The sequence below is a fragment of the Ambystoma mexicanum genome, chromosome 2q, assembly GCF_040938575.1.
Source record: "Ambystoma mexicanum isolate Mex_15411 chromosome 2q, UKY_AmexF1_1, whole genome shotgun sequence".
NCBI lineage: Eukaryota > Metazoa > Chordata > Amphibia > Caudata > Ambystomatidae > Ambystoma > Ambystoma mexicanum.
Window position 1 is genome coordinate 458,400,501 of NC_090924.1, and position 23,329 is coordinate 458,423,829.

General features: G+C 44.7%; 1 protein-coding gene across 2 annotated transcripts in view; it reads left to right on the forward strand.

Moving 5' to 3' along the window:
• The first annotated feature begins 1,232 nt into the window (after positions 1-1,232).
• PTPN18 (protein tyrosine phosphatase non-receptor type 18) overlaps positions 1,233-23,329 on the forward strand; it is a 674,845-nt gene continuing 652,748 nt past the window's right edge. The window contains exon 1 of one of the 2 annotated variants that reach the window (XM_069647567.1): positions 1,233-1,644. In XM_069647567.1, coding sequence (XP_069503668.1) covers positions 1,561-1,644 — 84 coding nt within the window. In that variant the 5' untranslated portion in view covers positions 1,233-1,560. The remainder of the gene's footprint in view (positions 1,645-23,329) is intronic. The other variant, XM_069647566.1, reaches the window with a different exon arrangement.

Here is a 23,329-nt window from a genome sequence, read left to right on the forward strand (position 1 = left end):
ATCAATGGTTACTGCAACAGGAGATGGATGTGAGATAGCTCGAAATGCCTCATTCTTCTGGACTCCACACCTCTGAGCCAGAAACAATCGAACGGACACAAACCGAGGAAGAACAGAAAGACAGAGAGAACTAAGGAGATGAAGATCGACAGGACGTGGAGGTAAGACCAGGGGAAACCCATGAGTCACCCAGGAAGACCAGTCGAATGGTGAGGAGGCAACCATGTATGATTGAGCAGATGTGAGGCCAAGAACTTTCATGATAAGCGTGGGGGAGGTGCTGCTGACTAAGCGAGGGAGCAGGAGGTGGAAGGAAAGGGAGAGGGAAAAGGGAAAGGAAGTCAGTTCATCTAGAGAGTAAAATAAAGTTAGGTAAGGACACCCTAGGCTCTGTGTTGTTTATGGCCGGCCAGCCAGCCAACAGCACAACAGTCAGCAACCTGCACTTTCTATATAACATCACCGGCTTTTGGAGCTGCAGCATTTGGCTGCACAGCTCAAGGACAGCTGTTTCCCCCCCACACCCCAAGCCTTGTTCACTCGTGTGGTTCATCTGACCTACGCACTCAGGATGGTGGCGGTGGGTACTTGCATTGAGGGTTCAGAGCTCTCCATATTCTTCTCTAATGTACCTGGGGCTGGGAGACTGGCTGTATAGTGTCGCGACTATACTTCTCTTTTTTAGTTGTTTCTCTTTGCTTTTCCTTGACACCACTCTTATTCCCGACAGCATCGTTCCTTGCGCATCTAAAACGATGCACCAGCACATCCCGCTCTCACGTCATTTCCTTCAGAAACACTTTCGGGAATTGACCCATTGACACTATATTGAGGCAGCGTGTTTTTGACGATGGTCATTTTCTTTTCATTTTGGTACTAAGTACCCAGAAGTTGATAAGAAAATAATACTGCATGACTCAGTCACGCCCGATGGAACACAATATGAGATTTCATAATATTAACAGTATGTAATGATGCTCTAAAAAATACTGCAGTTTGGTCCTATCTCCCTCGCGCGCGGGCGAGTTCACGCCTAGTACCACCTAGCGGTAGTTAATGCTTATTTTAGAGGGACAAACAGTGCCCTCCAGCGGCAGTGCAGATGTGACAGGGACCTGCTGTTAGTCTCCGGTACAATGACGTTGAATCGCCGTTTTTTGCAGAGGCGCCTGAAGAGAGATCCGGAAAGGGGCAGGTGCGAGCGGCCGTTTCATTATGCAGCAGACAAGTGGCCTGAAGGAGGAAGTCGGTGAAGTCGGAGCAGGCAGGCAGGAGAGCGGCATGCCAGGGAGCGTGGGAGGTACCGGGAGACAGGGGAGGTACCGGGAGTCAGTGGGAGGTCCCGGGAGCCTGCTGTCAGAGCCACCCCTGTAACTTCTCTGCTTGTGTCGTGCGCCTGCCAAGGTCTCGCGCCGCAGCACTTCCTCGTCGCGCTTTGTCAGTGATTCCTGCTTTCACACCGAGAACCGAGGCGACAGCCACCTGGCCTTCCACTAAACCCGCACCCCTCTCGTACCTTCGCGGCATGAGTTTCTGAGTCTGCGGTCTGACGCCGGGGAGATGACCCACGAATACCTCAGGAGTTTCCTGGCCCGAGTGGAGTCCGTGGAGGACCAGGCGAATGCGCCGGCCACCGAGTTCCAGGTAAACCCTCTTCCTCATAGTCCCATCAGCCTGTGAGGAGGGCATACACGGTAGTGACGTTACAGTTTTGCAACTTTCAAGCAGGAATGGGTAAAACCACCTACCTGGATCGAAACAGGTTCTCTTCACGTCGAATTGTCCTTGAAGTATGGGTGAACATTTCAATATTTTACAAGGAAGTGCCACATGTTCCCTCGCACAAAAAGGGCTGCAAAAGAACGCGAACATGCAGCTTCTGAAATTGCTGTGTTTGTGCCTTTTTATTTATGAAGTAATTCAAGTTTGAAGGTTTCTTTACATCACTCCAATGATGGGCTATCTTTTTTGCTCGAGACAAGGATGATCCTCCGGTTGCACAGAGCACTGGCCATTTGGTAAATAGTTGTGATTTTCAGTTTCTATTTGAAGCTGTGTAGGTTTCATTCACCTCGAAGTCCGCGGAAAGGCTATCCAAGTACTTAAACCCAACGGGTGATGAACAAGGCGTGAGGAGGTGAGAGTGGCATATGCAAATCAGCCATGGGCCAACCGCCAATAGATGCAGGTCTGTCTTATCTTCAATGCACATTCTTTCTGTCCTACACCACAAGCACTCCCAGATATTTTTGGCAGCCCCATTTTAAATGGGGTTGCTCGCTAAATTGAGGCATAAAAATGAGACACAATGGTTTTACACCTCCAATTAATGTGCCGCCTCATTTGGAGCAGTGACAAGAAGGAGGAAATAAGATCTCTTTTGTGCAGTCCTCCTCCGACTCATCAGGGCATATCATTTTATAAACCTGTGGGAGATTTTCGTGCAGGCCTACAACAAATGGATGCCTCGGTTTTGCCCCTGGTCAAGACAGACCGGGCGAATTCCATTGGTAAATGTCACTGGCAAAGCTTAATTTCAAACAGAGTTTACTTTGGGCTTACTGCACAAAATTACCCAGACTCGCTTTTAAGGGGAAAAGGTCGCTTTAATGTGACAGGCCACTGCTCACTAAAACACTATTCTGGCTCCCTGAGCTTACAGACTAACATATCCATTTTAACAAATTGTCAAACAATTAAACAAATAAACAATTTCAATTTCCCAACAAATAAATAAACAATTTAAAATTCCTCCTTTCCTGTCCCTTGCGTCCCCTTAAATTCCTCTCACCCTTCATTCCCTCTTACTCCCATCTTCTCCCTGAGGCCACGCCCCTCCTTCTTCAATACCTCGTCCCCCTCTTTGTACCCCCGGGGTAGCCCGTTCGTGCGAACAGCACCACCCCCATCCTTTACCGCGCTTGTACCGCATGTTGCTTCCCCCGCCCCTCCTCCAAAGGGCCATGTCCCCAGCACTAACGCAAAGCCCCTTTCCCGCCACGAAATTCCCACCAACCTCCACACCTATTATATTACCTGCTGTCAGGCTGGCCTGCCACATCAGCAGCAATGAACACCTTACATCACATCGCCCCTTCTAGCGCCCCAGCCTGTCACACCAAAACCACCACCCCCCTCTGATCCCCCTGACCATTCTCAAACCCTGAACTTAAAATAGGGGGAACATAAAAGAAAAACCGAGCCCCTCCCTGCTTACCAAAAAGGGGGTGGGAGGGTGGGGACAAACGCTACGTCCTAACCGTCGCTTGCTCCCAAAACTTCCCTGCCCCCTCAAATACCACTGTAAGGCGGTCTATGTGCTGGCCTGTGCAGCGCCCAAACACACCCCGGGGGCAAACGCTTGCAGGTTTAGAATTAATCTGAACATCTGGCATTGCTCTGGGCAACCCTCTAGAGCATCGTTCTATGCCCGCCAAGCCATAACAGGAAGAGTAAAGACAATAGGCAAACAGGCTTGGTCCCACCCCCAAAAGGAGCAGTCTAGCCCAAACTCCTTGGTTACATCCCTTCTGCACGAGACCACAAGCACCCCCAGACATGTTTCAGCCTTGTTGGGCCTCATCTGTGAGTAGCTTGGGCCTGTTTGTCCCCTGCCAATAGAACGGAAGACGCTTTACACATGTAAACAATTCACTGCTGAACTAGGTCGCTTTTTGGCAGAATTGCCTCCAACTTGGGGCTAAAGTTAATGTTTTTAGGCCCAAAATGGCCTCCTTCTTGATTGCATTATAGCTTTGTGCCTAGAATGTCCTTATTGTAGCATCCCCCGGCTCTGTTGCCCCACAAACGCTCAGGTTCAGCCGTAAAAGAAGAAACTACTGTTTGCCAATGTAAATGTTCATGGCAAGTCGACGAGATTGTTTTATGCACCCTGTAACACAGTTCCCTTGGTAGAGGCGTTGGACAGGTTGTTATAAGCTCGTGCTGCAAGACCCTCAAATAGAGTCCAGAGCTAGTAACCATGGTGCGTGAGGCAGACTCGTGGCTCCCAGGCGTTTTTTTCTGTTTCTCAGAAAGCCACTGCCACTGAAACTGTCCCATCTACTCTATCCGTTTCACTGTCTTCTTTCTCTCACAGTCTCTCTTTGCTCTCACAAGATTGGTACTCCTATGTGTCTGCTCGTGCCTTTTTACTTTTGGCTATCAGATGGCACTTTAGCAACACCTAGATGCCAAAACAATTGCATTGGAGTGCAGGGATGTATGTATGTTTGTTTTTTTACTTATAATGCGCGCCAGACCCAAGGGCATAAGGGCGCAGAAGGCAACAAGACGATTTTCAGCTTAGGTTACATTGCTGTGCATTCATATACAAATGTATAAAAAAAATACAGGTTATATACAAGCAGGAAGGCAGAAGGGAGTAGGCAGAGAGGGTGTCGTGGATAAGGGAGGAAGAGTATTTAACAATCGTTTGCCATTAGAACAGATCAGTCATACCTACACTTTAGGCACAACCTCATCCACCGGTTTAAGGAAGAGGGCTGGGCATTCCAATGTTGTGCAGATTTTACAGGGAAGCTACTTCCTCCAGTTTTGACACGTTTGAATCTAGGCACCGTTAAAAGGTTGGAATTGGCAGTTCTAGTGGGTCGGTTGGAGGACTGCCTCTGGAATCTGTCAATGAGATATTGTGGGGCGGTATTGTTGAGACATTTGTGAGTAAGGGATCCTACTTTAAGGGAGAATTTGTCTTGTGGTTAACCAGTTGTGGGCTCCCCTTATGTCAGAGATATGAACTTTTTTAGGGATACTCAGTGCTGCTCTGAGAGCATTATTTTGTAAAATCTGGATTTTGTTGGTGATGTATTTGTTACTCCCTAGATATAGGGCATTGCAGTAATCCAGTTTTGACAAAATTAAAGCTCTTGCCAGGGTGGTGCATCTGTTAGACGAGAGGAAGGGTTTGGCTGTTCTGATTAATTTACATGTATAGGCTGTAGCGGAGGCCATGGAATTGACCTGTTTGTTGAGTGTAACAGTGGTTAAACATGAACACCTGGAAAATAGCCCAGTTCCCTACATAATGTTGTAAGCAAAGTATAAAAGATACACACCTTTTAAGCCTAAATCGCTGTATTCAAATATTCTCACATGGATCCCTATCAGAATCGGAAGTGGTCTTGGGGCCTGGGTTTCTCGCACCTGATCCTAATGACATCGGCACTGTAGCACAGTTTAAACTTATATTAGCGTGTTCGGATTGCTTTAGAGTGCATATGGATTTCCCAGTATTGGGGTGCCGGATCTGAGCTCTGGAGAGACATTTTTTGCCAGATCTCAGATCTGGGATGGTCCGGCCCAGTGCCAACACTGGTCATGCTCTCATCGCTCCGCCCCTTCTCGACACACCCCTAGATAATTATCTATACAACTCACTTTTCTAGTTGCTTCCCAACTGTCAGGGCTGGACTTGCTTTCCTGAGAACCTCCTCCATACATATCTCTTTCCCTCCTCCTGATCTTCTCCCCCACCTCCTCTTGACAACTGTCACCCTCCACCTCTCCTGATCTTCTCCGACCTCCTGATGACAATTCCAACTCTTAAACTCTCATCCTAATCACCTCTCTCCACTTGCCTGCCACATGCCCCGCCTTTCTCATGCTCCTTTGCACTCCTCCTGCGCTCTCCAAGCTCTCTCCTGCTCCGACTCCAAATACCCATACATTTCTGAATCAATTTTCCCCCTTTGTACTCTTGGTGGGATCATAGTAGGCCAATAAGCAAGGTTAGCGGTTTCCCATTCAAATGGGATCGGGTCCTTTGGATTGACTGATCAGAAATACTATTTTGCTCAGTTCAGTTGTATGTGCTTTTGCAGACTTCCATGTCAAGGACGTGTTGCCTGATGTAATAGGATAGGGAGCTGCCATCTTGGATGTGCACTGTGTGGGAGTCACTTCTCACAGCTGTTTGCTCGCTCTGAACCCTGGTGGCTCTGCAGCATTTCCCTTTCCCAAAGCCACTTGCTGTGCAGGACGCCTTCTCCAGACGGTGGGGCTCAGGGCGGTGAGCGTGAGCAAAGTTATTTCTTGCTCTTGGCTTCCCTTTTCATTCCAATTGTGACTAATATTATTCTAGACTGTGCATGTTTGCTAAGAGAGAATATCGACATTCTCTGACAAATGCATTAAAAGGTAGGGAAGTTGGTCAGGCAATCCTCCCCACACTTCCCTCAGGCCTAATATAACACAGCTTGTGGCGGAACCCATCTCTAAGGTAAAGAAGTTCTCTACCTGCCCTGGGGTGGATGGTGGGATAGCGAAAGGAGATGGGTTCCGATTTTCGTGCTCTTTTTTTGTTGTTGCTGCAAGATCACCAGTGTCACCGTTTGAGCACTCCCGACCAAAACCTGCCATCCTAAGCTTAACATTTTGTTTGACCCTTTATCACACAGCACATCCCACAAAAATGTTGTGCCTGCAGGCCGAATTCCCAGATAAATCCTCTGACTGTAGATTAATGCATTTCTTCCTCTTGGATGTTATAGGAAGTATGACCATTATTATAATATTTCTATAGCTGATAAAAACGTGCCTTTTTGCCATATTTAAAATTATTTTATCAAGTAGACTTTTCATAGTAAAGGTAGATGCATCTGACTCTTGGTACTTTGGGCAGGTGGATTTTTGGTGAAAAAAACACTCCCTGGCTGGTCTAGCGCAAACTGCCCCAATAACAAGTGCAGTCTAGCAGCACTGTCATGTGGACCAGTTAATCGTTTTGGTCGGCTTCTTGATGGCGCTTTGAAAAACCAGCGCAGCTAAGTGCAGTATAGTAGCACTGTCATTTGGACCTCTGGTTTCCATGATTGCCTGTGGATGCAGTCACCATTGTTGATTGTTCTGGTCGGCATCTTGATGGCTCCTTCAAAAGCTGCAGTGCTGCACGAAGTGCACCTAAGTGCAGTCTAGAAGTCTGGACAGGGGGTCAGGAGACACGGTAAGGAGTTTGTGTGGCAATTGAATGTGCCTATTAATTTCAGAAATAAGAAGCTCTCACCGAGTCAAACTATGACAAATAAAAGAGCTGCTGGTGACCATGTTCTAGTTATGGTTCACCCAGAAACATTGCATTGTATGACAAGTCTGAGTCAAGTTGTAATATTTGAATGGAGTCACCTGTTAAGATTACAACCCTGTTTCTCAAGAGTGGACAATATAAACAAAAAAGGTAGCAAAGCAGAGACACTGAAAACGACTGCTCCAACACTGGGAAATTGCCTTTACAAATTGGTTTACATGATGGATAGGGGCTGTCACTTCTGCCAGTTTAGTCTGAGCTTAGAACAAGAACACATGCGTCAGTCAAGAATTAGATTGAGTGAAAATCCTCGGAGCCACGGAAGATGGAGACACTCCTACCCTCAAGGGAAGGCCTACCTTTCACTTATAGGCTGATACAAACGGGGAGCCCTTCCAAGGAGACAGGAGTGCTACTTGACGCCCCCGCCCCCTTCCTCAGAACAATCAACTAAGGGTGCAGGAGCTGCAAAGGGGGACAAAAGGTAGATCTTAAAAATAGAAGAAATATCTAAGGCTAATTACCTAGAGAAACATAACTACAAAGAATGTTTATACTGAGGACCTGGGCAGCAGTGATGGCGCGGGATTCACGCGATGCGCACTGTCTGCTTTAGAGGAAAGGACCTCACAGCATCACAGCCAATTCAGAGATCTGGTCCCTCCCTGGAGGAGAGAGACCTGACACGCCGAGGGCACTATGTCACCTTGCCCCTAATCTCCAGGGCAACAGGTGAGTGTGGCAGGCAGCGAGCAGGGATCTCACTCGCTGCCGCCAAATCCTAGCAACATGATGTATTCTCCACACATTGATGACTCATGCTATCTTGCTGATATCACCTGCACTGGCCAAAGTCTGGAATTCTTCTATTTATTTAATGATCAGTCTTTAGGCTAGCTTGATGATGCTAACAAGCCTCAGCTATGTGGCAGCATTCACATAGTTTTACAATCACTGTTGAGGTTGCAAGAAACTACAGAGTCGTTAAAGAATTTCTTTTATGCTTGTAAGCGTGGTTGAGGTCAGCAATGTGGTGGAGGCTCCTTCGAAGGACACTCGGAGGAGGATAAAAGTTGTGGGAAGATGGAGCAAATTTTCCATCTAGGTTGAGCGATACATTAATACTTATAGGTGAGAAAGAGGAGTAAGAAAATCCTGGCAAGGCGAGTTTTAAAATGTCCACCTCTACAGGCTATAGAAACTAGGAATGTAACAGTTGTTTCACCAGTTCAATTTCAAAACCCTACCAAAAAAACAAAAAGGCTCTTGGAAGTGAAGAAATTGTCAAAAATTAGACCAGTTACAGAAAAAAGATAAAGACTTTTATCAAGAGGACATCAGATCTTATTTTAAACCACATGAATTAACTGTTATCTCCTTTGGTACCAATAAGGAAGCTTCATTACCCTCAGACAGGAGGGATAATGACACTGATCAAATCCAAAGCTTGGCCACTGCTTGTAGTGCAAACCTTGTAAAGACTCCGGATGAATCAAAAACAAGCGAATCCCTTAGGGTTTCCAAACTGTTGACGGTTAAAGGCAATGATAAATTGACTGACAATTTTTTTCATCAATGGGTAAAGGATGATCACTTGTGTATTTGTATTGAGTGCGTTTTTGATGCACAGGAAGAAATAGGTTTAAATCATGCAAAAATGTCTTAGTTTAAGGAAGTTCTGATCTGTGTTCTAGACACAGTAATGGACTCATTTAATGTTTATTTGTAATCTAGATCAGCTTGTAAGTCTCTGCACGGCTTTCTGGTCTTCCAGATGATACCCAAGCAGGTTATGGGTTCTGCTCGTTTCAGCATTTCTTGTTTCCTTGGCTCTCGCGATGCAAGCAGAGTATTTGTTCCTTCCTCAAGCCCTGAATTGGGCGGCTGTTATCGGAAACTGGCACCACCATGTCCGCTGCGTAGTCACTCTTCCAGGTAAGTCTGTGTTACTCTCTCTCCACCTCGCTGACTCTGCACGTCTCTCTGCTGGGTCAGCGGCATGTTTCTTTCTCCCCAACCTCTCGCCGCACCACAGCCGGCTTCAGTGTGCAGGAAGGCTGTGCCCCTCAATGGAATGCCCACGTTGGAGCCTTACTTCTGCGTAATGTTCCGTCTGCCCCATTAAAAGGTGATCAAGCTTTTATTCTTGCTCCACGATGTAAAAAGGGAGTGTTGTTTATGTTCAGCTGTTAAGCCCATGAAGAGACCAGCATTGTCTTGAGCCAAACATCCAAATTCACTTTTAAAATTATTTTGAGTTCCCCCATGTATGCAGATAATGCTTTAGGTATAGGGAGTTCCTTATGGGAGTCCTTGTCCCCTCGAGGGGAGTCACTCCCAGTGAGTTCCTGCTTTCCCAAACCACTAGGGAGGGTTTTGCTTAGTGGGCTCATCTCCCTAGCCACAAAGGGGGTGACTCCCCAAAGGGAAGAAAGGATGAAGCCTCCAGATTCATCACACTTGGCTTCCAAAGATGCTGCCTTTGGCAACATACTCGGGACCCTAAGAATAGGTTAGGATCAAAGTTTAATGAATTAATCATTATTTCCTGGAATACAAGAGGACTTAATAGCTTAATAAGGGAATCTAAACTAGCTTTATATTTTATTGAAAAAGATATAATTTGTCTGCAGGAAGTATGGACAAAGTCTACTATGGAAATTGATGGTTACATGATTACACCTCTTATTTAAATTCAGCTACTCGAGCAGCTAGGCGTCGTCCCTCGGGTGTCTTAATATTAGCATTAAAGAACATTTTACCAATAAGATGATTAAAGGTAGGGTCGTTTTAGCAGTAGTTTCTATATGGGATAACAAGTTGTGGATCTTTATCAAATTTGCCACTGAAGCAAAGCTCCCAAATTCTGTTCTTTCCCCCCAGAATTTTAATGAAGGTTTATTGTGGGGGAAATCATAGAATATGGCAATGTTGATTGGTAGAACAAGGGCGATATGTTTGGTTCACGGACAAAAAACAAGACGAGTCCTCTGTCCAGAATCCTAAGCTAACCTGAGTTCTATCCCTACCACTATAAAAGAAAACCATACATTCAACAAAGGTACTATTAGGGCCTTTGCCCAAACAAAAGAGCAGTGTTTGGTTTCTGACCCACACATTAGTGTCTCTGTATCAAAATGGCCTCCTCGCCTAGATGCACTGTTCAATCAAGTACACTGAATGTCTCTTTCTCCTCTGGTTGATTGCCACTCTGTGGTAGATTTCTTTATCTCGGTCTCTGATCTTTTTTTCCACTTGGTAACCCTTAGCTCATAAATCCATATTAGGTGTTTCCGTTGTGTTTCCCTCCTGCCGCTCTCACCAGCTGGGCACCTCCTGGTCTTTACCCCACCTTGGGTCTTTACCCCAGTCCTGGGTGAGTGGTCCTCTGTTCCTGACTTGGGGTCTCATTTCTTTCACCCCGCCTTGGGTTTTCATTTCTCTAAACCCTGCCATGGGCTTTCGTTTCTCTCACCTTATTTCTCTCACACTGCCTTAGGGTGTCGCTTCTCTCACCCTGCCTTGGGGTCTCGTGGGGCCTCGCTGCCTTCCTCCTGGTTTCCCCCAGAGCCACTGTTTACCTCTGGTTCCTTGTTGCAAAACCTGATGATTCTTGGAGTTTCTGTATTGACTTTCGAAGAATAAACTCCATCTCAGTCTTTGATAAATCCAGAGAATATGGGTTAATCGATCGCCTGGGGATTACCATGTTCATTACTACCTTGTACTTGACAAAAGGCTATTGGCAGGTCCCGTTTAATCCGGCATATAAATAATAAATCACCTTCGGTACACCTCAGGATCTGTATCAGTTCACAGTTCTTCCATTTGCCACATTCAAAGACTCTGGGATAAGGTCATACGGCCCTATTAATCATTCATGGAGGTCTGCATAATGTTATAGTGATTCATAGTGCCAGTTGGGAAGAACAACTACACCATCTCTATCCGCTCTCTAGAGCCTCAAGGAGAGTAGGACTCAGTCAACCCAAAATAATTTCACCTAAACCAAAGTGCTGAAATAGGTAGGGTCTTTTCTTGGCAATGATCTCATCCAACCCCAGAATGAGAAAGTGAAGGCAGTGGCCTTAACTACCCCACCAAAAACCAAACAGAGGCTTAGAGTCCCTAGGCTTGGCTGACTATTACCGGCAGCTTATCACAAATGATTCCACCTTTGCTGCAAATTATACACACAAGCTTATGAATGCATAGCCCAAAAAACGAGTCTGGACTTGGGAGGACCAACATAGTTTTGATGCCCATAAGAAGGTCCTTTGTGATGAACTTGTCGTTAAGATGCCAAATTTTAAAAAGTTATTCCTACAAAAGCATCTGAAGTGGGCCTGTCCTGTCCCAGTTTGATGAAAGCCAAGGTATTGTATGCTAGAAAGACATTTTTCTCCCAGGAACAAAGTTATGCAGCTGTGGAATTGTAGGGTCTCGGTGTCAAGTGGGCCATTACTAGTTTGACGTACTCTTTGACTGGAAAGAAATTCTGACTCATTATTGACCATTCACCCATAATGTTAATGTATTTATGAAAAGGCACCAACATCAGTTTAATGAGGTAATTTATAGAACTACAGCCTTTCTATTTCATGATAAAGCATAGAAAAGCCAAAGGGCAAGAGAATGTAGACTTTGTCAGCTGCTGCTACCCCCAGTGGAAGAGGGCTTAAAGCCAATGCTGAGAGTATGTGACCAATCCAGGGAATTTGTCACCTCTCTCCCTGAGGGAGCCTCCCCCTTTGGGACTTGGGAGATGAGCCTGCTAAGCTTAACACCACTTAAGGGACAGGGCAAGCGGGATTCCAACAGGGTGGCACTACCCCCCATTTCCCTTGGAGGACAGGAAATCCCTAGAAAGGGATTTAAGTTATCCTCCTTTTTCTTAAGATACCAATATTTATGTTGGCTATATGGGAGTTAAACTGTAGAATAATTAGAAACTTCCTGTACAGGTGGCTGGTATGGTTTCTGACCTGCTTATGCACTGCTCTTGCCTGGGACAGAGAACAGTGGATAGTCTGACCCCCAGCAGAGTGGGGTATAAAGAGCCAATCAGTACTGGGAAGTAAGAGAAGAGAAAGCTGGGGAAGCCCGGGATAATCCAGACCCCAAGGTGGAGTGTGAGAAATAAGACCCGAAGCCAGGGTGAGAGAAACAAGTCCCCAACTTGGACAGAGAGAAAGTCGAGATGCCAAGACAGGGTAACAGGAAGGAAACCCCAAAGTGGGGTTAAAATAAAAGTGCCAGGAGTTTTCTTGGTTGGGAACACAAGGAGAACCCATAGAATAGACATTTCCACCAGTGGTTCCCATGTGGGAAAAAGACAAGCGACTGTAACAAAATCCAGGTAGACCAGAGAAAAAGAGATGAAGCATAGACTGACAATCAACCCAAGGAGAAAGAGATGGAAGAGACATTAAGTGTACTACTTGGACTGTGCATCTGGGTTAGGAGCCCCATTTTGATAAAAAGACACCCTGGTGGGGGGCAGAAACTGGCCATCATTCTTTTGTTTGGGCAAAGACCCTAACTGTACCTTTTGTGGAATTTATTATTTTCTTTTATAGTGGTAGGGACAGAACTCAGGTTAACATAGGCATATGGACAGAGTACATTTCTTGTTTTGTAAGGCATCCTGACAAGCACCCTTTTAGGTTGTTCCTTTCTAGAATAGGGCAGACATACCTAGGCTTACGGACAGCTTAGGTCTTGTGTGTCCAAATTAATTAACATTCAGTCAGAATGCCACCCTGTCCATATCCTGATTGTGATCTGCCACATTTGACAGAGTACATTTTCTGAGGAAATTAAATCTCTTGTGACCAATATGCCAGTTTATCAAGTGCAGTTTGAGTGGATCGAGATGAAATTGTGATTCCTGCATCACTCATAGAAAGTGCACTTTGCATAGAGATCTTAGAGCACTTGTGTGTGTAAGATGATGCCATGAGAAAAGAAGGGAAAAACATCATCTTTACCAGACATATAAGAATTGGTTAACTGCAAATAAAATGTCAGTTTTTATGCAGAACAATGTTGAATATTATTGAGATGAAAGACACAAAGCAATTTGGTGTACCGTATTCCTGTACTGAGGGCCAGCTATATGCTCCTGGATAATCACTATTATTGAGATAATTTGGTTTGAGTATTTTAGGGAGAAATAAAGGAATGGAAATAATGAAAATTACTGTATTAAGACACAAAACTTGGAAACCTGGGAGGGCACATTTCTGAAAGAGATGTCTTGACAGTTATACCGAAACAGGAAAAATATAAGGTGGCAGGCCCAAAAGGATTTGTTGCTGGAATATTCAGAATAGATAGTATGTTTGGGGCAAGTATTTTGTATGCATTATTTAGGAATTGCATCAGATTATCCAAGATACAAATTTCATGGACAAATTGGTAACCATACCAATTTATAAAAAAAAGGTTTTTGTGAAACGGCAACACATTATTGCCCTATCACTCTTCTGGATATACCAAGAAAAATATGTGCATCCTGCTTACCGGGTGCTGGAACAGTCAAATGAATAACACATTTTTAATTACAAACAAATGGATTCCTGAAAAGGCCTTGATACTCAGATTTGTGGGTTTGTTCTAAATTGTCTGAAACGGTCTGTATGTATCGAGAAAAAGACGTGTTTGTCACTTTCTTAGATTACAAACCTGCTTTTGATACAGTAGATCGTAACTAATTATGGAACACATTTTATGATAGAATTATTCCTCTGGGCCTGTTGAAACATTTAATGTTACTTAATTCTGAGACGCATATGCTGGTGAGATTAAATGACCTGGGGGATTTTTCAGCTGGCACGGCTACGGGACGAGGGTTGAGTCAGGGTTTCATTTTGGCACTCTGCCTCTTTAACCTGTATTTAATAGACCTAGAAAGGGGATTTGAAAAGATTGAAATGTGCCTGCCAAAACTAGGCACACTGCCTGTTCCATGGCTAGCTTATTTGGACAATGTCATCCTAATAGAGAAAATGCTGATTGGCCTTCATCGTAGTTTAGAACCCGTAAGTAGGTATTAAATAAAAGATTTTTTTGGAACTTAATTTTGAAAACATTCAAATAATGCAAATGGGTATTAATAAAAAATAGTACAAGAAGTTTGCATGGTTTCCCCTGGTTTTCCTATTTTTAGTAGGACATCTGATAAATTATATTGGGTTAGGATGAGGAATAAAATATGCTCATAATTGTCTGAGTTAAAAAGAATGCATAATGAATATAATATATAATGAATATGGTGAATTTTTATGGATCCAACCTTTAACAGCAATAAAATAATTACTCCAGTGGTCAGTTGTGGACGAGAAATTGAAATAGATAGTACTGTATAGGGATTGACTTAATAAGCTTTAAGGCTATATTCCAAGATATTTATGGTGTTTACCCTGCTGTATTCCAGTACATTTGTGAACTTGCCTTAAACTCATTGCTGGCACATGTTATGAAACAGAGGTTAATGCTATATGCGAGAATCAAATATGAAGGAGACACCTCAAATATTGTAACTTTTTTTTACAAAAGATCTTACTAGAAGGTCAATTTGGGTAATTAGTCTGTTCGTTAAGGACTGATTTTACTTTTTGAAATTCATTTATATGGAATAGGCTGCTTTAGAAACATTTTATGATTTTGACAGAACAGTGTACCAAGAAGGGCCAGGAATGAAAGTCGGACACAATGTAGACTTGGTTTTGGCTAAAGACTTTTATTGATGAATTAAATGAGTTGGGTGGGGGGGGGGGAAAGGCCCCTGTCCCTGCACTAGAGGCATTTCCCTTCCTAAACTCAAAACTAAAGACCTGTCAGTTTCAGTATGTCCAAAACAAAACCGTCTGTGTCCAAAGTACTATTCTGGCCCTCACATGCTAATGAAATGAATCTTAAGGTAAAACGATATCGCCTTTGGCCTCCAGTGTTTCAGAAGTGTTAAAAATGGAATAAATAACTCCAACATAATGTCTGCTAAGGTTTCTCTGTTCCTTTTTATTCACACACTTATGATTGCCTGGTATACTTTCCTGCCTGGGCTTCTTGCTGCCACACACTTGCAATTGCCTGGTATACTCTCCTGCCAGGGCTTCTTGTTCTCACAGTCTTGCAGTTGCCTGGTATACTCTCCTGCCAAGGCTTCTTGTAGTTGCCTGTCTCTGCAATGCCACCTTTGATCGTTTACCACATTAGCCCTTTTGGCTAATTCCTTTAGTCCATAATACATTGCCTCATTGGTGTTTTTCTCACACTTCCAATCATTCACCAACTTAACATTGTGGGTTAATTCACATTGTCCGCTTAAGATTCCTTTCTGAGGAAAATAGGGTTTTAACTTCTTGATTTCAAGATTAACAAACATTTTCCTCTCTTTGTCCGATTTGGCCTGTTCAGATTTTAATATGTGGCGTGTTTGCCAGTACGCCTTGGTGTTCCCTTCATCCCAGCATGGACTCACTGGCTCTTCATGGCGTTCCCTGGTCTGTTTGCAGCCCATCGATGACAGCCGCTGGTTTCTCTCTTCTTCGTGTTGCTCGACTGTCAGCATCCTGGTTCCCTGAGCCTGCACTTCTCCTTTCCTCATGGGTCTCTGGTACATTTATTTTCTTGCTTCTTTCCACCGGCAAATGCCCAGGAGCTTTATACCTGCTTATGGTGTTCCTGCCGGGAACCCTTGCCATGCAGATCTTTTCTGCTGACCGTGCAAGACGGTTGGCTCAATTGTCGCTCACCTCACTGTTTGGCAACGTAATGAACTAAAGACCGCTCCCACCAGAAATCTACCATTTCTCGAGATTATCTTCCATTAAATGTCCTAGGCACAGGTGTATGCTCACCAAAACTAGAGCATTGCCTGTGCTTGGGGTTTCCTCTGCTCTGCATTCCTCAATTCCTCTTCCTCCTCGCATTCTTAAGGCATTTCTGGGAATCGTAGTTCCTTTTGGTTAACTGCCACGAAAACAATGGAGGAATGGTTTTAACATATCCTGAGGATGAATCAATGTTTGAAAGTTGATCTGGAGAATTGGTTGAGTGAAATTCATCATTGTCCTTTGTGAGAGCAGAGAAGGAGCCACAATATGTCATTAGGACGTTATGGATTGGAGTATCATCATGCAAGGGGAAAGGGGGATAACATGTTTCATCCGTGGACTCCACCACTCCCTCCAGCAGGTTGTCTGCCACAGGTTGTCACTTGTCTCCCTCAAAGGCATCCTACCTCATGTACAGTCTCCGCCCACCGGAATCCAAGAAATTGATATTTGATGCTGCAGCAGCTGCTACCCACCACATGCACTGGTGGCATTCTTATGAGGAACATGACACACCCTACCAGGCAATCGCAAGCATTTCAGCTCTGAAGAGATGTACATGGGGTAAATAAATAGTGACAGCAGCAACACATATGCTCTTAAAGAATGTGAGTGCTGCGTGTGAGGTCTGAAAGCATAGATATTTTGTAAAGGGCCTCAAACTGCAAATTCTGCAGCTCAACACCAAGAGTAAGACCTTACAAGGTCCATGACAAGGGCTGCCCATACTGGCGCAACTACGTGTTATGCTTGAGGGAATGCTTTGCTTTTGGATACAGGATTCCCCTTAAAATGCACTGAAGGGCCACCTTTTGTTCCCATAAAGCAGTGGCCTTTCAACATCTATCATATCTAGCAAAGAAAATGCGCAGGGGGCATGGTGGGGCTTGTTTGCTGGCAGAAAGACATTCTATAGAGTGGATATTCTGTGTGTGAAAAAAGCACCCCACGCCTTCTCGGAGTCCATTCCGCGCTTTTAGAACTCTTTACCTGTTCAGTTGTAGCTGGCCCGGGCCCACTATATACCGTTTTCGGACAGGAGTTCAAAAGGAGCTGGCAGGAGCTGGACACTCTCCTGTTCCCAGTAAAGGACTTTTGGATCCAGTTTGCACGAGATACAGAGATTGGAAAGTGATGGGTCTTATGGGTGGCTTTTGTTTTCAAGTCATGGCCGAAATGTGAATACCTGTTGTCATTCATATTTTCTTCCTCATGTATAGTGCTCTGATGACCTAATAATGCTAAAAACTAAAACAAAATAACGTTCTTACGCCACAAACATAAATGCTGTACTACCAGGAAATGGCAGGCACTCGCATCTAAATAAAAGAATTGCTCTAAAATGCCCAGGAACCACCTCATTTGCCAGGCATTGTCATCAACTGCCTGGTTAGACACACCACTGCCAGGGATTGGCATCAACCGCCTAGATATTAATCCACTGCCATCAAATACCCACCTTAATGCTAGGGATTGCTAAAACCTCCCAGGTACCTACCCCGTTTTTAGGAATATCATCAGGTGGCCAGGTGATCACACTTTTACCAGGTATTGCCAAGAAATGTCCATGTACTTGCCCCATAGCCAGTTGTTGCATGTCCAGGTGCTTGCCTCGTTGCTGGGAGTGGCCATCAAAGGGCCAGGTTCCCGCTAAATGCCAGGGATTGTCATCAGCTGCCCAGGTACTTATTGCATTGCCATGGTTTGCCATAACTTTTTGGGAGACTTGCCCTATTGTCACCATCTGTCTTTGCATTTGTTCCCTTGCCAATGATGACGACAAATGCCTAGCCCTAGTTTCTTGCCACTTTGTCATGGTTTGCAAAAATGACCAGGTACTTACACAATTGCCAGTGATTGTCATTAACAGTTTGGGTAAATGCCAATAGCTACCCGTGGACTTGCCTTATTGCCAAAGACTGTAAACAAGAGCCTAGGTATTTGCCCCATTACCAAAGTTTTCATTAATGGCCAGGTCCTTATCTGTTGCCCATGTATTTGCTCTATTGCCAGAAAAGTAATGAATTGCTCAGGTACATGCCGTTTACCCAAAATTGCCATCCATTGCCCAGGAGCCTACTCCTTTCCTCGGACGGAATTGACATAGATTGTCAAGGTACTTGCCCCACTGTCAAATATTTCCTCCAACTGCCTAGGTTCCACTTTTCTACCCCGGCCTTACCAAGCCCCTCACGTCTGACTCTAAAATGTTGGTGCATGGCAGGTGAATGCAGCTTTCAAAATGTGCATTCAGCTACGATGAGCCAGCATTAAAGATGAGCCAGCTGTAGTAGTAGTAGTAGTAGTAGTAGTAGTAGTAGTAGTTGCGTTGCATGCCCCCCTGCTCCCACTCCATTTGACAGTGGGAGGCAAGTAGGGCTGGACGATTGCAGTGATACTGCGAGCCTAGCCCCCTAATGCTTCCCTTCCTCCACTGAGAGCGGGAGTGCAGAAGTCGATGTGCCCAGTGTTTAATTTATAAAAAAAAAAAAGGGCCAGGTCCCATAACATCTTGGCTCACTAATGCCAGCCCGGCTCAGTGTTAGATTGGCCCACCACATTGCTGCTGCTCCATGTCACATGTTTGGCGCTGCAGCAACTGCTGGCACGGGCTAGTAGTAGGATGGATGGCGGAGGAGCACACATGGGTTGAGAAAGTATAGCCCAGGTTCCATTACACTGAGCTGCAATAGTATAGCATTGTCAAAATTCCATTATTCCCAGTTAGCGCAGAGATCCATTCTGCCCAATTAGTACAGCATTGTCAAATTTCATTATACCCATTTAACATAGAGTCTGAACACGGGGTGGAGGGTATGGAGTAGACATCAGACCACCACTAATAGCCTGCTAACCACCCGCAACTCTACACAGAATATAGGAGGCAGACCCCCTAGCACACCACAATGCACGACACTGGCAGGGACATGTGCCACAGGCGGCCTAAACTGAGGGGGTACGATAAGGTGCCACCACTAACCGACCTCACTAAAAACCTCATCCCTCTGCTTACACCTCGCAAACTCGAAACAAAATACAACCATATCTATACAGCACAACCAACCGCACGCACTTCACTACATCTCTGAGCTGGGTGTTCTCTCAGACAGCCCTTAAAGATGAGTAGCTAGACCCTGGAGATGGATGGGGATGCAGATTTTATTCATACATCAATAATCAAGACGACACAAATAGTTTGGCAAAGTTCGTCTGTTTTAATGTCAAGTATCTAAAACAGAGAGTACAACGAACATCAGCAATCGCTTGATCCTCTGACTCTGCTTACTTCATAAAAAACTGGACTCTTGTACCCAAAATTGGTCATCATTGACGTTTTGACATGCGTCATTACCAACGTCATCCTACGTGGCAAACTACAAAAACCTAATGGAGGGTGTGATTGGGTCTAAGTGAAGTTCTATGTATAAGCCTTATATCTGTATGGAGTAAGAAAGTAAGGTGGAAGGATAATTAACATCAGGTGGAGCAACTCAGCCCTCCCCTTAAAATGGCCACTATGAACGTCACTAAATGTACAAAGTCCCATTGGCTACACAAGCTATAGGACCCTTAATTACACTGTCCCCTACAATTGGTTGGCTTCTAGCCCCCCGTCAGTACTTTTCTACCTATGTCTAGCAGCATGCAGGCTGAACAACCAGGTGTGGGTGAGCTCGTCCTTGCACCAGCTTCCCACCAATTAGGAGATCATCCATCATCACCTCAATGGTCCAGTGTCAATTAGTGCTCTGAAGTTGGCCTTAAGTTTGTACTGTGTTCTGAGAATTTTTAAGGAAAATGGTCACAACCAGCCTCCGTGCGTAGGTGTGACCACCTCGTTCATCCAACTTCTCTTTGTCACGTGACTGGACACCATGAAAATGAGCCTTTTCGTGTATTTGATTTTATTCTCCAGTAGTCCTCTGACGTCTTTTGTTTTGCTTGACCTTTCTGAACAGGAGTCTCTTTTCCTTCATGTTAATTGTATCCAATGTCAGCCAATTCTAGTTGATAAAACCTTGGCTCTCTTGGCTCTGTGAACTCCTTTAGCAGAGATTCATTTTGTGAATTCACTTGCTTTGATAGCTGCGACATACTGAAAATTGAGGCCTTTTTGCTTTGTTCAGTACTGCTTATAATGCCTAGTGGAAACATCCATCCTTTACTTGTCCATATATATCTATTTATGTATATGTTGGCACTAGCCGTGATCTATTTATTCAAAAGCATGAGGCTAGCTTCATGATTGCTTTGCTGCTTGTGTTTTCATTGCATCTGTACACGTTTAAACTAAGTATCTTCCTCAGGTTTGTGGCATAAGGTTCTTCACCTTGATCCCAAAATGTCACTTATCCTTGGTATTTCTTGATGGTTTACAAATCGTCTGCATCCTCTGGTCTGTTTATCTCTTATATGGGTGTCAATTTGGTTTTGTATGATGTCACCATTCATCTTTGCCATTTAGATTCTCTGCTTCTTCAAGAATCTCATTCAAATGGCCATCATATTTCCTTTTATACAGGTATGGTTTCCTCAATGGGTACTTTACCTCCCATATTCTCTTAGGTACAGGTATTCTTATGGGTACTGCACAGAGTCCACGCTCTTCTCTTTGCTGGTTCAACTGTTCAGTATACGTCACACACTTTGGTTCATATCTTTCAGGTAATGTAGGCGGGTAGTTGGAGTGGCTGTACTTGGTTCCTCCTTTACATCTCAACAACGAAACAAACCACACATAGCCTCGCGCAACAGCACATGACAACTACAGACTGAAAATTCACACTTTTGCTCAGCGAACAGTGTAAACCGAACTGAAGCTGCCTACAGCACATCACAGCTCTCTTGTGCTTTTTTCCCCGCTCAGTCCTACTAACTTAACTTACCCTCTTGCTTTTCAGATCCGCAAGAGCGCCAGGGGACCACTAAAGTGGTGGTAGTGCATGGTATAAATATCCTTTAACATAACATAAATGTAGCGTTATCTGGTTCATTAGGTCCAGTTAGCGCAGCATGGCCAGTTTTTTTATTAGGTCCCGGTTAAGCCCAGTGTACAACAAGGCAATGGTTGGAAAGAGATGTGGTCTGCTAACTATGTTGGGGTGCCGTTTTTTCTAACCCTGATTCCCCCCACTGCACTACATTTTGCAACTGTGGACAAAACTATTTAACTCCGTCCACCCCAATGGGAACACTTACACTTAGAAATTGTTAAACATATAAAACAATAATAGAATCACACTGCATCTTGTTAGAACCTGTGTTGCTTCATGTACACTACAACGAAATACAATTAGTGCATTAGCTTAACCCATGTTTTGTATGCATTCACATAATATAGCCTCACTGCACATATCCCAGGTAACATATACAAATACTAACATGTATAATTATCATTTGTTATTTATATAGCACTTTCACCAAAGCAACATGTTTACATACAACTATCGCCAAACCAAAGTTTGTACTCTTTTACCGACCTCAGAAGGATGAAAGGGTAAATTGGCCTTGAGGGATTCGATCCTGTGACTTGCATATCACAGCAGCGAGAGGTCAACCTGCTGAGCTATCTTACATATGTACTGAGAAATACACATGTATTTTGCTCAAACGTGCCCGATTCCGCCTACTCACTGATTATCACTCTTTCAGGCAGAGACTGGCTGAACCATGTGCAAACGCATATAGGGATGTGGCAACTTCGAGAACATGTGACTGACTGTGCCCCAGCACAAGTGACCTTTATGAAACACTGGCCTCTTGGAAAATGTATCGTACTCTATCCTTCTCTAGAAAGGCTCTACTACGCAGACATGGTCAAGTGGCTAAATTGGTGACTGTGGTCTTAGGTAACCTAGAATGTAACCCCCTACTAGGTGATATTGTGTAAACTGGGGCACATCTCTTTACCCCCATGTCTAAGTTTCCTTATATGCCAACGTCTGGAACACTGTCTAAATACCAGTGTACAAGTTTCCAAAATGAGTAAACTAAAATTAATAGAATCTAAGCTGCTTCACATTAGAACTGAAGCTGTGTCATGAGTTACATTACAGTGTGTACTTGGTGTATTATTACAGACAGAGCTCTTTGTGTGGCCTTTATATTAAACACTCTGGGTCTGCTTGGTAGAACACATAATCAGGCAACATAAGTGTCGCCACTCGCCAGAAGCGCATCATGCGCAGCCGATTTGTGGCGCTTTTAGTATCGCCCACATGTATTGCCCGTAGAAGGGGGGGAAAGGCTGAGTCGACCCTGCACTGGTCGAAATCTCTGGCATTCAGTCATAGTGGTGCTTGCCTCGGCCAGTCGGCCGACCCCCACAATGGGAAAAGACAGGTGTATCTCTCCATCGTGAATGAGGGCCTTTGCAACCTGGATGCTCCAATGAACAGAGCAACCAACACACTGTTGCTTGTTTGCCTTTACTGTGGTCAGCCCGGAGAGCGAGTGATTGCTCCTCACTCCTCCATTGTAGTTATGCTTGCCAATGCCAGCATTGGTACCAGTCCACCATCCGCTTGATATAAATGTATGGATGATCACACATAGAGCTCATTCCCCGCCTAATGGAGCTTTACGACCAGATGAAGACGAGGAATGATGCCAATGCCGTGATGGCAAAGTGCAATTTAATAATTGCCAGCGTTTGTTGTGGGGAGATAACATAATGCAGCCTACCTGCTGCTCCGTCCTCAATGTCCTCCAGATCTTGGTGGTTGTGCTATGGGCTGCTGCCCTGCCGCGGTCTGCCCTTGTCGCTGGGCCTTGCCTGGCTATGCAGTTCAAGCTAGCATGGGTACCCAGGACGGGCCTCTTGCTTCGCTCTCTCTCTTGCACGTGCAGACATGCTGGTCCACACACTCTCTAGACAGTCTCCAAGGGCCAGGCAGCAGAGAGAGAACGACAACGCCGGATTGGCGCATTGCAGCTAGAAGCTTCATGAGTGATGTGAAAGGCTGTGTGTGATTGGTTGCTCGGCTGTGTGAGGCAGGTAGGGCAGCAGCACCAACAGAAGGGGCAGAGATGACTTGGAGATAAACATCCATCATCAAAAATTTTGACGATGGGGAAAAGACGTCCAACAACGATACACCAAGACCACTGGTATTTAAACAACACAAAACTTGAATCCGTGTCTACTATAAAATACTTGGGAATCATGATAGATTCAAAAAGGTCAGAAAGTGCGACCATCTCACCGCTATGGACAAAGACCAAAACTCTGACAACCCAAATGAAATTAGTAGATCGGAAATTTGGGAAATTCTCGCTTCTTCCAGCGATCCAATACTACAAACAAAAGGTAGTTCCGTCTATAATCTACGGCATGGACGCTGCGTTGAACATTGATAACACCATATGGACTAAACTTGAAGGCTACCTATGGAAAGCCATGCTAGGGTTGCCTAAATCCTCCGCAATTGCTGCTGTTAGACGT